Genomic DNA, 16,578 nt, shown 5'->3' on the forward strand with positions numbered 1-16,578 from the left:
GGAAGGTTGAATTTTATTATTTATGATTGTAAGTTAATTAATTACTCTTTAAAATTTAAGGAATTAATTAATACAAATTAGATTGGGAAAGACTTGTAAAATTCGGCCACACCTTTTTGTTTAATTTTACTGGCCGGTTTCTACCTATTGTTTTAGAGTTTTGATTTTGTCACTTTAGCCTATCCAAAGACATATTTCTCAATAAATCACACTAAATTATTCATCCAGAAAAATTATGGTGAGAAAGATTTCTCTTTGTTCTTTTAGAATACCTAAAACACCGATAGAGAACGAGTACTTTAGTTTAACTTATCAATAGGACAATCCATAACCTATTGTGGCATCTTCGATCTATGCCAAGATCTTTAATCACAACTTGATTAGGTCAAGGTGACCATTAGAATCTGAACTTAATTTTGATCTGGGTTAATATAATATGGGTTTTAGGAGCAAGTCAACCTAGGTTCGTATCATTTGGTATCAGAGCCAAATTCTATTCAAGTTTGATCTATCTTATTTGCATTTTTTTTATGTTATTCTGCAATTTTAACATTAGGCTAAGGTTGCTTTTGTCCATACCTATTCTGCATCTTTAAAAAGCAATATATATATATATATCATTCTTCATAGCCAAAAATTAGGGTTCCTTTTTTGTTAGCCGAATTTTTGCTTTCAAGTTTGTTGGTTGTTTTTGCATATTAGTTCTTGGTAATTTGGTTTATTGTTGATTTTCATTTACTGTTTTTAATCTTAATTAGTTGCACTTATATATTCAAAACCAAAAAAGAAAAAGAAGAGAAATTTCAGAAAACATATTGCAAAACCCCTAAATTTTTGCAATATGTTTTGTTCGGAAGGTGTAATTCAAATTTAAGAAATTGTTAGGCATTGGAGTTGCATTTTTTGTGGTGATTGTGCTGCTAAAAATTGTGTGATACTATTTTGATTGTGATTAAAAAAAAGCCAAAAGTAAAAAAATAAAATAAAATAAAAATATTGTACAAGAAAAGGCCAGTTTGAGAATTTGTAAAATTGAGCTTTGTTTGGATTTGGAAATTCAATTTTGATAGGTGGAGTTGCTATTTATTCAATATTGGTTGCTGGACATTGGAATATTGGTGCTAATTGATTGGATTAAAATTGGTTTAATGATTTGATACAAAGGCTTAAATTACGAGAACTACGACTAAAAATTATCTCATATTTTGATCGAATTGTGTTCTTGTTAATTGTTTGGATCCTTTTCTAGATTTTATCCTTGAATTTTGGCCTCTTAATATTCTGGTTTGATTCCTTATTGAATCCAAAAATTACTTTATTATTTTCTTTATTTTTGGATAGTAAAGTTGAGAGTTAGGTTTTATAATTCACTTGGAATTTGCTTGCTGCTTGCTTATTGCTTTTGTTTTATTGATAGATTTAATTAGGACATACTTGTGATCTAGCTGTTGTTTTAAGTGTGTCTTAATCGAACTTTGAGATAATCTTTCAAGTGGAAAAGGCAAGAGAGTGTGAGCTTATAAGAGGGTAAAAATCTAAAACTAGTGTGAAAACATGAGTGAATGGGACCTTATTTAAGTAATACACATGAGGGAGTGAATTTGGTGAGATTTCTTGCATTATTTTGCTAGCATGACAGATTCAAGATTACGAAAAGGAGGTGATTCTATAAGAGAACTTGGATAGGATTCCATGGGATTCAATGGAGAATCTAGAGCATCAGGTAGTTTAGCTGAACCTACTAACATGCATATTGCATTGCAGCAATTGAAAAGGATGAATGCTCGATTTGATCAATTTGATCAAAGAATGGACAGGTTTGAGAACCAACAAAGGAGATTGAACCTTAGGATGGAACCATAATGAGGATGTGGTAGAGGCGAAGGAGGCTGCGGACAGATTCAGGAAGAAATTGAAGAAGAGGACGTTGGAGACAATTTTGAGGAGGAGTACAAAGACATATTTGCACTCCAAGGAAGGCAAAATCATAGTAGGCAACACCGGGAAGAAGGTGATGATTTAGGAACTATCAAGGTTTTAGTATACCACCATTTTTAGGGAAGAGTGATCCGAAGGCTTACTTAGAATGGAAAGAATGTATGGAGATGATTTTTGATTGTCATAATTATTTAGTGGCAGAAAAGGTTAAGTTGGCAGCTTTAGAATTTGGACATTATGCTTTACAATGGTGGAACAATGAGCAAAATACCCCAAGGAGAATTGGTGACTAATTAATAACCACTTGGAGACAAATAAAAGGAGTCATGAGGAAAAGATTCATACCCAGCCATTATAATAGGATGTTGCATCAGAGATAACAATCTTTATCTCAAGGAAGCAAGTTGGTAAAGGATTATTACAAGGAGATGGAGATGCTCATGATGAGGTTGGGTTTGAGTAAAGGCTGAGAGGCAACAATGGCTAGGTTTCTTGGAGGGCTTAACCAAGGGATTGCAAACCAAATGGATCTACAGTAGTATGTGGAGTTGGAAGAGGTGTTGCATGTAGCAATCAAAATTAACCAAGGGTAGTAATACATGGCTTGGAAAAGCTTCAAGTAGTTGGAGGACCGGTTCAACTAGTTGGAGAAGGAGTCTCACATTCGGCCAAGACCAAAGCTAAAGCAAAAGGAAAGAAGTGCCATTCGGCTAAGGAGAGACAACCAGGGCGAACCTGTACAAGCACAAAAGCCAAAGGGTAAGGATGATCCAAAACCATCTAGAGCTCATGATATTGTGTGTTTTAAATGTCAGGTGCATGGACATATTGCCAACTAATGTCCAAATAGAAGAATTATGGTGCTAAAGGATAATGGAAAGTTGGAATCAAACAGTGAGGAGTCAGAAGCTGAGATTGAGCATGATGAGGAAGAATTTGAAGAAGAAGAGCATGATAAACCTGTGACTCAAAAGGCTTCAAGGGTTGAGTTAAGTTTGATAGCACGAAGAATCTTGACAATGTATCAGGATGAAGAGCAAGTGCAAAGGGAAAACATCATACACTCAATGTGACATCCAAGGTAACATTTATAGTATGATTATAGATAGTGGAAGTTATGCCAATGTTATTAGCACTATTGTGGTGGAGAAATTAGCGTTAACATAATTAAATATCCAGAACCATATAGACTCCAATGGCTTAATGATAGTTGAGAGATGAAGGTAAATAAACAAGTTAATGTAAAGTTTGAATTTTTTAATCCCTTCACTTTTCCATCGTCTTTCTCTTTCATCATTTCTATTTTACATTTCTCCTATCAAATGGAGGCTAATATTTGTAAATGCGTGTGGTTGTAGCAATGATTAAAAACAGGACTAATGGAAAATCTGGATTCTTTAATTTATTGCAACATTTTTATCCCTTCTGACGTAGAAAACAATCCCACATGGAAAAATGTAATATGGAGGAAAACAAGTATGCCCAATGCTAAGAAGTAATAAAAGATTTTTTTTAACTATAAAATAGCTTGCTCTAGCCTTTGAGCTAAACATGTTTTTGAATTTTGCTATGAGAAGTTTTTTTTTTTGCACTTCCAAATTGAGTTTTAAAGTCTCAAAAATAATAAAATTATTAGAAACCCACATTTACCCAACTTCTCCTTCATTCTTTCTATTCGGATTAGGATCATTCTCACACAGCTGTAATTGCCGCAAGTAGCATGGCATCAGATTGTCCTACACCAAAAGCTGGTGAGCCACAAGAGTTCCTCTAATCAGTGATAGCTATGCGCTTTTTTTTTTTCTTTTTTTTTTTTTTCTTTCACAGTAACTTTTTATGTTTTTGTGGGTGTCCTCCCACATACTGCAGCTATTTTTGGCGGGAGATCCATTTTTAAGGTCTGATATGAGTGTTGCAATTCTTCAACCTATGGAAGTGTTAAATAACTACAGCAATTAAGTTTCTTAGTTAATACAAAAATATTGTAGAGTTAAAAAAACCCATAAGTTTCAAAGAACAGATCATGAATGTCAGATAAAAGTTAAAATGTAGCAATCAGTTTTGCAAACTAAAAATAAAGACACCTATAGAAGCATGAATTACACATTATCTCGATATGATTATGGAATTCAATGTAAAACACTACCACTTATGGCCTCAAGTTTGAGAAGCATGCACTTTTTCCATGAATTAATAATAATCATGATTTTCAAAAGTCAATTTGGAAGGTTAATATATTAATGATATGGTAAGTTGTTTCAAAAGCCAATGGATGGAGAACTGCTGATGACTTTAGAGACCACCACTACACCTGTGGCATGTCACTGTAGGCTCTGCATCAGCAACGGTGCTGATGAGGGGAGGAGAGAAGTTTCTCATAAAGAAATTCTAAAAATTCGGAGAAATAAAGGGTAATTTAGGAAATTAATTGAGACAAAACTGTAGAGAGTTATTTTGGTAGTGCAATTAAATTTTTTTTTTATTATTTATCATTATTGATGATATGATAATTATCTATGTGATAAAATTTTAATTGGATATTTAATTCGATTATTTTTTATTTTAAAATTCTAAAAATAAATTTTTTAATAGAAACTATTGAATTATCTTATGATATGTACATTTCATCGGTAATTGTTCACCAATAGTGTAGAATAGCATTTTTTTTTCTATGTTTTTGTGCCTTAAGAAACTATTCATTGGTTCAATATAAAGTATTCGGTTCCATTTAGAACTTTTATTTTCCTAGCCAAAAAAAATAAAATGATATATTGATATGACTATTTTGGGATTCTTTTCGAGCATTCAAGATGGCCCTGTTTAGGGAAATTTTACTAAACATATACCGAAAGTTCCTCATAAATTAGATGTAACTCATTAGTGTAAAAGAGAAAAAAATCACTTTTAATAGTAATTTTAAAAAATTATAACCATATCCATGAATGATTCCAATTCAAAATAAGAAAAATAAAAATAAACATACATATTAAATTTTTTATCTTTCATTTTATTTGTTTATTTATTTCTTCAGAAATCAAAAGGAAAATCAAAGTCCAAATTATTGGTGGGTAAAGATTTATATTACTTATTTAGGTATAAAGGATTTTGTTGATATCAATAAATGCCAACCGTTTAGATAGGTGTTTACATATCCTCCAAGACGAGTAGGCTGCCAAGATTCAAACACGTGGATCTTGAAAATCTGGTAAGATGCCACGACTGTATCCTTGAAACCTCCTTGAAACCTGGCAACCACCAACAATCTACCTACTGATTCAATGCACCATCTCGCTTTTATTTATTTATTTATTTTTTTTTCATTTTTATGTATAGTGGAGGTGGAGAATCAAATTCTATGTTGGATCAAAAAGTAAGCCAGCAGATTGTACCTATGAGTAAGGATTGGTTTCTTGATAATATCATTCTAACCACACCAGAAGTCTTTGTGGTATTAATATCCCAACCCCCACACCACAAATCCAAAAAAGCGAAAAAAAAAAAAAAAAAAAGTAATAGTGAAGAGGAAGAAAAAAATAAATAAGGCAAAAGACTTTCTATTTCTGAATGCTTGTACAATTCACATAATGCTAAAAAACATTCCAAGAGAGAATTGTCATAATAATTCCATTATAGCAATTATAGCACCATGTGAAATTCATGACTCAACCTGGATATGCAATTTCAACACTTTGTTTATTGATCCATCGGACAAATGGTAGGTCAAGTAACCAAGTTACATTTAATCTCAGAAAGCTCTTACAGCAGTGCTAATTGGATTAGAAAGGTCAAAGGGGCCACAACAGCAATTCTAGAATGTTAAAGAATACATAGTCAAAGTCAAACTATGACATCAGTATACAAAATTGTACAGCTTTACGTTACTATTTGCTGAACATTTTAGCCACCTTGTGGGTGCAACAATGAATGGTTTGCTGTAATTCCATGCTCAGACAATGCAGGTCATTAAATTGTCACAAAAGTCCCCCAGCTATCTACAATAAGATCATTGGATATTCTGTTAAGTAGATACTGTAAAACATCACGCATATAAGAAAATGAAGAAAACAGCTAGGTGAAGGAAGCAGAGAAGCCCATGACAGCTACTGGAAGTCCTTCTTATGAACTTGCATAACGCATTTAATAACCATGCACAGCAAACAAACATGTTTACTGGTGTGTGGGGTTGAAATGAACTATACACAATTACTTGACTTGTATATATATCTCTCCATATTTACCATGTGTCCAACTCTCTAAGATGAACCATAGAGTCTGGGTCAAATTTGCCAATCCAGACATTTATTTGATCGGCTAAATTAATTTAGGCAAGAAAAAGATGGCCTTAACAACTTGGTCAAGGTGACCAGTCAAATTCACTCCTAGGAGAGATCTTATACAACGCACATGGCTTGCAGTTTTTCATAGGCACAAAACTAGTAAAGGAAAGAAAATGGCCCAACAAAGAAATGAAGCAAACTAAGGCACCTATAACTTAAATGTCAGGGTGCCATTTTTCGTCTCTCTCTGTGTTCTTTTGCAAATGGATTGGTGTGGTAAAACCATTTAAAAGGAAAACTGCACAGCTAAATTTTATTGACTCATAGCCAGCATTTTTATACAGAGAATAAATTGCTGCTGTTTCATTTGGTTCTCTCAAAATTTTCAAGGTAAAGTAAAGGTTTATAAAGTAAAAAGATTTGACATGCATTTTCAGGTGAAATGTGCCTTGTATCATCATGTTGCTAACCAAAAGATGTCCAAACCAAAGTATATTCAAACTTGAAATAAGTTTTAATGTAAGAGTAACAAAGTTTTCCAGAATACCAAATGTTACCTTGCCTAGCGTATTTGCTGAAAACGGCGTGATAACCATGATATCGGCCCATCAACAGCGCTCGATGTGAAGCACTCTATCTCCTATTGTTCCACTAGCAGCAAGAAGAATATAGGGCTTTCTTGAGACAGGATTGATTCGTATCATCTCCCTTGTGGCCATTAAAGGTTGTGGGCTTGCCATAATCTAAAATAATCCCTTCATATATATATATATATATACATATAATCAGTCATAACAATAAAAAAACATCCCAATATAGATTCACAAGACAGCAATAATTAAATTTGAGTAAAGCTACATATGCACCTCTGAAACTTACAATTGGTAATCACTTTAGAATATCAATGAAATTTGGAAAAACCATGAAAAGTAATTTAAAATTTGCATAAAGCAAAGATCACTTTTCAGAAGGAAGAATAGTAATAAGAGAAATAAAATTTGGGAGGAAGAGATGAAAGCAATGAAAGCTTGAGCTCACATCAACATCGTCTTATACTGTGACATTCAAATTTCCAGTCCAATTCCCACTGTTTTAGGCGCAAAGCTTGAGCTCTCCTATATATGCTCTGTTCTTCAATAGCTTCCAAAAATACAAGATTGGAAACTTTTGAATTCCCTATAACGTTGAAACTTAATAGTGCACAAGTGAATTAAAGATAATAACCATAGATAAATTATAAATATAAGTATAGCAAAGGATTGAGAGTGGTCTGGGACCTTTTCACCCTCATATATATATATATATATATTCTACTCTGTTATCATCCATATCCGCTTTCACTGCTTCTATGAAATTCTCAGTACAAAAGACTATTGAATCACCAACTCTTCAACCTGGTTTGAGATTATTGTATACAAATATATATATATATATATATATATAAGCAGAAAAGAAAAAAGAAATAACTGAATTAATAAACAAACAAATGATCGTTATAAACTAATAATTAATATATCATATATGCATGTGAGGCAATCATATGTATAATATGTGGGTATGCAAATTAAGAAAAGTATAAAATTATAGTTAGTTAGATAACAAAAGTTTCTTACACAAATACTTCACAGACCAAATGATAGTAATTTAAACAATTAATGAAATTACTAATATTACATTTAGTTTGATACGAAGACCGCAGTATCCTGCAAATGAGAAAAACAATAAAACTTTAGAAAATTGTAAATTAAAAAGAAGAAGATGATTGATTAGGAAGGGAGAAAACCAATATTGGCTGTGATAAATCATGAATGAGTTATTATTTACGCATACCTGAACTTGTAGAGAGGTTTTTGAATTCTATCATCAATTGATCCACAAGTATGGGATATGAGAAATCTTAGGCCAATCCTCGCCCTTTTCCCTTTCACATCTTGGTAATAAGGAGTCACAAAACAGAATCTCCAAGCTGCCTAAAGAGGTGAGACTTGTTATTTCTTCAGGCAATGATGCCAATTAGGGGCAGCGATAAAGCACAAGGTCCTGAAGAGATGTGAGGCTTTTAATCCACTCCGGAAGTGAAACTAAATTTTCACAACCACTAATGTCCAGTTTCTGCAGGTTGGTAAGGTGTTGAAGGCCACTTGGGAGATCTACTAGTTACGGAAGCCTATAAAACGACAGTGTTTGGAGCCTTTTGAGAGGTTGCTGCCACATTGTAATTGCATGGGCTTCGTCATCACACATGTTGGGCTTCTTGCAGTTTTCAATTGTTAAATATTGAAGTGAGGTGAGATGCTGAATACCCGGATATAGAGACTTAAATTCTTGGCAGTTCCCGATATGCAGATCCTTGAGAGAAGTGAGGCTTTTCAGCTCATCTGGGAGAAATTGGAGATCATGAATGCAATGACTAGCCAAAGACGTCAATTTGCAGAGTGGAGAGTAGTAGGAAGATGTTGATGATGATGATGATGATGATAATGGTTGAGCATTAATGGGTCTTGCACCGCCACCACTGACACTGAGGATTGTCTGTTGGAATGGCTTCCAACTAGAATTACTCCACTCTACACGTTGGCTTACATATGGAAAAAGTGGCATGCATGTCAAGCTTGGGCAATCCTCAATAATTAACTCGGAAAGACAATTGGGGAATACGGGTAACATATGTTCATCATGAGTACTGCTCGCTTTGGCAGATGAACTATCACTCCTCCCCCACCATCCTTTTAAATTAGGCAAGGAAGACAACCACAGGACTTTTACAGAAGGAAAAAATATTAAAGTTGAAGACGACGATGATGAGCAAGACAAGTACTTATCCTTTGAAACACACTCAAGATTGTCCAATTCATACAGCCTCAATTCCTTGAGGCAAGGAAGTTGATGCAATGGCAGTAGATGATGGCATTTGTAACAGTTCCATAAATCCAATGTTACCAGATTTGTAAGCGAGTCAAACCAACTTGGAAACCTGACACCCTGATATCCCCCAATATACAAATCTTTGAGATGTGGATGCGGTTGGAGGCCTTCCATTTGCATTTCGTATCCCTTTGCCACTGCCTCTGTTATTTCTTCCAATTTAACATCTTTAATCCAACTTAAATCTAAGGATAGAATATGTTGCTCCTCTTTGAGAATTGCATCCTTTGGTTGTACCATGGCATCTACTCTCAAGTTTTCAATTTCCAACCTGCCTCTCAAGTTGTTCAGTCTCCTTAGTTCATCAAGCCCAGCGCCACCCTGATGCTTAGAGGAAAAACTCATGTCCTTACTCAATGTAAACTTTGATAATTTACGAAGGCTACTTAATGTTGGAATATAACCTGCTATGCTGACATGGAGGCTAAGGCAAATATGGAAAATGAGATCATACAGGTGTATTTCACAGTGGCTCATATGCCACGTGTTATGGAACAAACTAGAAGAATTTGAAAATGAGTGCATGAAAGTGTGAGAGAGAGAAAATACAGATTTATGCTTTATATAACAAAATTGTAATCATTACATTTGATTATGTAAGCAAAAATATATTCTCTTCTCTCTGATATATACACCAGAAAATATATACACGTTGTTTGCTCTTCTAACTTCTCTCTCTCTCTCTCTCTCTCAACCTATCATCATCCACAATATACAATCTCTCAAGCTCCATTAACATGGTACCAGAGATGGTTGAATCTACGTTGGGAGTAAATACTGTGTTCTAAAAAAAAAAACATAGAAATAGAGCTCGAGCAATTCTGAGCTCGATTGAAGAGTGTAGGCTAGAATTACAGATCTGAAGCATCAATGGCTGGATTTGAAATAAGGGCTCCTATATTTTCAGGAGAGAACTATGAATTTTGGAGAATCAAGATGGTCAGCATTTTCAAATCTTTTAGGCTTTGGAAATTTATGGAGAAAGGAATTCCAGCTTCTGCTAGGAAGCTAAAGGGGAAAATTGAAGAGGCTGAAGGAAGCTCAGCAAGTGAAGATGATGAACAGATGATGGAGTCTTACATGAAGGATGCAAAAGCTTTGGGGATTATTCAAGGTACTGTTACTGAACAAATTTTTCCAAGGATAGCAAATGCAGAGATTGCAAAAGAAGCTTAGGAGCTCTTGTACAAAGAATTTCACGGTGGAGATCATGTAAGATCTGTGAAATTGCAAAGTTTAAGGAGAGATTTCGAATACACCAGGATGAAGGATGATGAAACACTGTCCAATTATCTTCCAAGACTAAATGATCTAGTAAACCAGATGAAAACGTTTGGAGAGACACTGTCAAATAAAAGAATGGTTCAAAAGGTATTAATTAGCTTAACAAAAGCATATGAACCAATCTGTTTGGTGATAGAAAATACTAAGGACTTGACATCAGTGGAATTTCAAGAAGTAATTGCGATTTTGAAGAGTCAAGAGCAGAGACTTGACGAGCAAGTTACTGATTCCACAGAGAAAGCATTCTCTACATTGTCTATGAATTCCAAAATACAAAACAAAGGAGTACCACAATCTAATGTAGCTAAGTTTCAAAAGTCATGGTCCTCAAAAGAGAAGAAATGGGAACCTAAACAAAAATTTCAGCAAAGGTTTCATGGAGCTTAAATGACAAACACACATGCTGCAAACACTGTTCACGGAGGGAGTAGATGGCAGGTTAGAAGCAGTCAAGATTATCCAAAACCACAATGTAGAACCTGTGGCAAGTATCATTTTGGGGAATGTAGATTTAAAGGCAAGCCAAAATGCTATAATTATGACAGGTTTGGACATTGGGCAAGAGAATGTACAATTGGAAGAAATGTGCAGAAAGCCAACTGTACAAATCAGATGGAAATGACAGGGAATATATTTTATGCAGCTAGTGAGACTCGTGACTCAAGCAAAAACAGTGAATGGTACATAGACAGTGGCTGCAGTAACCATATGATAGAAAATATCAGTTTATTGACTGATGTGAAGAGAAATTTGTTTGGAAAGGTTCAAATGCCTAATGGAACACTAGAGAACATTGCTGGGAAAGGAACATTGGTGATTGACACTGACAAGGGAAAAAGACATATCAAAGAGGTACTATATTTACTTGGTTTGAAAGAAAACCTGTTGAGTGTTGGTCAAATGGATGAGCATGGCTATTATCTGACATTTGGTGGTGGAATGTGTCATGTGTATGATGGACCTACGTTTGAGAATCTGATTGTGCAAGTCAAAGGAAAAACAAATCGATGCTATCCGTTGACTATGACATTGAGTGAGCAGGTTGCATTAACAGTTCAAACTGAGCTTAGTATGGAAATTTGGCATAAAAGAATGGGACATCTTCATGCAAATGCTTTGCTTGAATTAAAAAGGAAGGATATGGTTGTGGGATTGTCAAAGCTTGGAGAAACGATGAAGGTCTGTGAAGGCTGCCAATTTGGAAATCAACATAGAGAAGTTTTCCAAAAGAATGGTGCATGGAGAGCAGATCAGCCACTGCAATTAGTTCATACAGATTTGTGTGGACCAATGCAAACAGAGACACTTGCTGGAAACAGGTATTTTATGCTGTTTGTAGATGACTGCACACGCATGGTTTGGGTGTATTTTTTAAGAAACAAATCTGAAGCTCTTATCCGTTTTAAGAAATTTAAAGCAATGGTTGAGTTGCAAAGTAGTTTTAAACTTAAGTGTCTAAGAAGTGATAGAGGAGGAGAATTTCTGTCTGCAGAGTTTATAAAATTCTATGAATCTGAGGGAATTCAAAGACAAATGACAGTGGCTTACATTCCTCAACAGAATGGGGTAGTTGAAAGGAAGAATCGGGTGGTCATTGAAATGGCCAAGGCCATGCTACATGATAAACAAATGCCCTACTACTTGTGGGGAGAAGCTGTTCACACAGCTGTCTATCTGCTAAACAGGTGTCCTACTAAAGCCTTGAATGGGGTGACACCTTTCGAAGCCTATAGTGGAAGAAAACCTGGTGTAGGACATTTGAAAATTTTTGGATCCATTGTTATGTTCATGTACCAGCTGAAACAGGGTAAAAGTTGGATTCAAAAAGTGTGAAAGGAATTTTTGTTGGCTATGGAACCTATGAGAAGGGGTATAGGATATTTGATCCTATAGCTAAAAAATTGATTTTATCAAGGGATGTTATATTTGGTGAAGAAAGCTCATGGAATTGGAAGGAAGATGAGAGAAATAATGGAGGAAGGATAATTTCAGCAACCAAGGATGGTTGTAAAGTCTCAGAAGAAGTGAATTCAGCATTCAAAGACACTTACTATACACCAGAAAAATCAGCTTAAATTGTGCAAAATTCAAGGGAGACTACAAGCAGCAGCAGGGACAGTTCATATGCACCTAGGGGTACTAGCATTGACCCTACACACACTGAAACAAGTGGAAAGCATGCTGAATATGATCATACACCAGTAAAATGGATGAATTTGACTGATATTCTGGCAAAATGCAACAATTGCATCCTTGAACCCGAAGACTACAATGAAGCAGCACAAAATTAGTCCTGGATCAATGCAATGACAGATGAGTTGAGGATGATTGAGAAAAATAAAACTTGGGAGTTGGTGAGTAGACCAGCAGATAAGCCTGTAATTGGGGTTAAATGGGTATACAAGACAAAACTTAATCTTGATGGCTCAATTTAGAAAAACAAAGCAAGGTCAGTGGCTAAAGGGTATGCACAGAAACCAGGAGTGGATTTTAATGAAACTTTTACCCCTGTTGCAAGACTTGACACTATTATGACCTTGATTGCTTTAACAGCTCATAAAAGCTAGAAATTGTACCAGCTTGATGTTAAGTCAGCCTTTTTAAATGGTGTACTGCAAGAGGAGGTCTATGTAGAACAACCAGATGGTTTTGTCATTGAAGGGCATGAGGATAAAGTATATAAGCTACATAAGGCATTATATGGATTGAAACAGGCCCCTCGAGCCTGGTATAGTGAGATTGATGCATATTTCAGTGAGGGTGGTTTTCAAAAGAGTCAAAGTGAGGCCACTCTTTATACAAAGACCAGGGGAGAAAAAGGAATACTCATTGCAGCTATATATGTTGATGACATAGTGTATACAGGAAATGATGATGAAATGTTGCATTGGTTTAAGGAAGATATGATGAAAAGATATGAAATGACAGATTTGGGATTGTTACATCATTTCCTTGGAACGGGAGTAATACAAACAAGTTCCAGCATTTTCGTGCACCAGAAAAAATATGCTTCTACATTGCTGAACAAGTTTGACTTAACCGATTGTAATCCAGTTCTTACACCATTAATTACAAATGAGAAACTCAGCAAGGAAGATGGAAGTGGAACTGCAGATGAAGAGATGTATCGAAAGATAGAGGGAAGTCTTCTATATCTGACAGCAACATGACCAAATATCATGTTTGCTGCAAGTTTACTGGCAAGGTTCATGCATTGTCCCACAAAGAAGCATCTTGGTATAGCAAAAAGAGTATTAAGGTATGTCAAAGGTACCTTAGATTACGGAATAGAATATGTCAAGGGACAACAAGTTGTTTTAGTAAGGTACTGTGACAGTGACTGGAGTGGTTCTGTGGATGATATGAAAAGCACATCTGGATATGCATTTAGCTTTGGTAGTGGTGTATTCTCATGGGCCTCGGTTAAACAAAATTATGTAGCACTCTCTACAGCTGAGGTAGAATATATAAATGCCTCAGAAGCAACTGCACAGGCAATTTGGCTTCGGTTTGTGTTGGAAGATTTTGGTGAAGTGCAAGTGAAAGCTACACCTCTACACTGTGATAATACCTCAGCCATTGCCATCACAAGGAATCCAGTCTTTCACCAGAAAACTAACCACATAGACAGGAGATATCACTTCATCAAAGAGGCCTTGCAGAATGGAATTGTAGATTTGACATTTTGTGCTTCCAAAGAACAAATTGCAGATATATTTACCAAATCATTACCAAGGGACAGATTCAATTATTTGAGGGAAAAGCTTGGAGTTGTCTCAGCACAGAGGTTACAGGGGAGTGTTGGAATATAACCTGCTGTGCTGACATGGAGGCTAAGGCAAATATGGAAAATGAGATCATACAGGTGTATTTCACAGTGGCTCATATGCCATGTGTTATGGAACAAACTAGAAGAATGAGAAAATGAGTGCATGAAAGTGTGAGAGAGAGAAAATACAGATTTATGCTTTATATAACAAAATTGTAATCATTACATTTGATTATGTAAGCAAAAATATATTCTCTTCTCTCTGATATATACACCAGAAAATATATACACATTTTTTGCTCTTCTAACTTTTCTCTCTCTCTCAAGCTATCATCATCCACAATATACAATCTCTCAAGCTCCATTAACACTTAATTCACCTATTCCACGTGGCATGTATTTCAGACTCAAACACCCATCAATCTCTAGACTCCGGAGGTTGATTAGTTTATTGATGTCCTTAGGCAATACTTGAAGACAATCGCACCGACTGAGCTTCAGTGTTTGTAAATTATGTAATCTGGTGATACAATCTGGTAGTACCTTAAAACCATTATAAGAAAGATCAAGATGTCTCAAATGCTTCAGCTTACCAATAGATTTAGGCACTTTCCCAATACCACAAAGTTGCAAATCCAACGCGCGTAACAACTTCAAATTTAAAGCAATTGCATCGCATGTTGACTCACCATCACCAACACTTGTACAAAACGACAACAGTCGAACCACAATTTCAGCACATGTTGACTCACCATCACTTGTAAAAAACCAGAACATTTGAACCACAATTTCATCACATGTTGACTCATTACCCATACAAAACACCACTGGACCGTTCACTTCAGCCGCGAGAATCGTCCTCATCTTTTTAGCTTGAATCAATGAAGGTTGAATTTTTTGTACTAAATCCAAATCGAATTTGTACAACGAGACATGACATGTTTTACTGTTAATTGGTTCTGCAATTCCATTTCGCCTATCAAACTCAGATGGTGTTATTGACTCCGCAAGCTCATGCATTAAATCATGCATTTTGCATTTTGTTACATTGCCATTATCATCTATTTTAACTTCCTCAAAAAAGGATCTGCAAAGTAATTCCTTCAAAAACTCATAACCCACGTCTTCCAAACAATCATTTGGATCTGATATTTTAATAAAACCTTGCGCCATCCAATGCTGTACTAGAATTTCGACATCAATTTCATAATCTTTAGGAAACAAAGCAAAATATACAAAACACTGCTTCAAACTTGATGGAAGATGATCATAACTCAATTTAAGCGTTGGGATAATATCATCTTCCGTTTGAGGTATCTTTGAAAGCTCTTTTTCCAAGAATGAGGACCACTCTGTTTCCGAATTTTTTAAATGCAGCGAGCCTCCTATTGTTATTATTGCAAAAGGAATTCCACCGCACCTATCCACAATATGCATTCCAATTTTTAAAACACTGGAACTGATACTTAACTCTTGTCCTTGCTTCAAAGTTATTTTCTTGAATAGAGCCCAAGATTTCTCTTTATCCTTGACTTTTAAGCCATATGCAGGCATTGTGCCTGTAATCCTTGCAATAACTTTACTCCGTGTGGTTACTATTACTTTACTTCCTGTCCCACCATTTAATAGTAAGCTTTTTAAATTGTTTCATTTGATATGGTTCTCATTCCAAACATCATCTAGTACAAAAAAATATCGTTTTCCATTTATTTTTTCACGAAGAATTTGTTGCAAATGTTCCAACTCCTTATTTGTATTGAGTTCCACATTTGCAGATTTAATGATCTTTTCAACAAGTATTTTCACATCAAAATTATCAGAGACAGAAACCCATAATTTAAGATCAAAATGCTTTTGGAATTGTTCATCATTAAAAAAAAGTTGGGCAAGTGTGGTATTTACTAAACCTTCAATACCAACAATGGGGATGATAGATACATTCTCCTCAGTTTTGGTATCCAATAGAAGTTGATGGCAATCCTATCATCATCCCTACCAATCAGTTCTTTCTCAGATACATAAGAGTACGTATGGTCCCTCAGTCTAGTCACAACATGAGTCTCTCCTTGACGCTCCACCAAATTCAGCAGAATTCTATCATTTCCAATTACAGCCAGTTTCCTCCTCACATTCTTTATTTTATGACCCATTTTATGCCTGAAAATAATTTGGTTGGAGGAGGAAAAGAAAGTGCTTACCTGATTGACCATATTGTTGCTCCCCCGCATCAGACTCTTTCGCAAAGCTTCATAAGATAAGTCATCCATTAAGTCGTCAGCATCAAGAACAACTTCTTGGAGGTTCTGAAGCCAAAATTTGACTTGATGGTTATGGTTCTGCTTCTTCTCGGCATCGAGAAGTACAACGTTGATTGCTGAAACAATG

General features: G+C 35.3%; 1 protein-coding gene across 1 annotated transcript; it reads right to left on the reverse strand.

Annotated features, from left to right (window-relative positions):
• Window positions 1–14,547: 14,547 nt before the first annotated feature.
• LOC107418123 (putative disease resistance protein RGA3) lies at window positions 14,548–15,747 on the reverse strand. Its single transcript, XM_016026799.3, has one exon. The coding sequence runs from the start codon at window positions 15,745–15,747 to the stop codon at window positions 14,548–14,550; it is 1,200 nt and encodes a 399-aa protein (XP_015882285.3).
• Window positions 15,748–16,578: the final 831 nt, after the last annotated feature.

The sequence above is a fragment of the Ziziphus jujuba genome, chromosome 2 (genome assembly GCF_031755915.1).
Source record: "Ziziphus jujuba cultivar Dongzao chromosome 2, ASM3175591v1".
NCBI lineage: Eukaryota > Viridiplantae > Streptophyta > Magnoliopsida > Rosales > Rhamnaceae > Ziziphus > Ziziphus jujuba.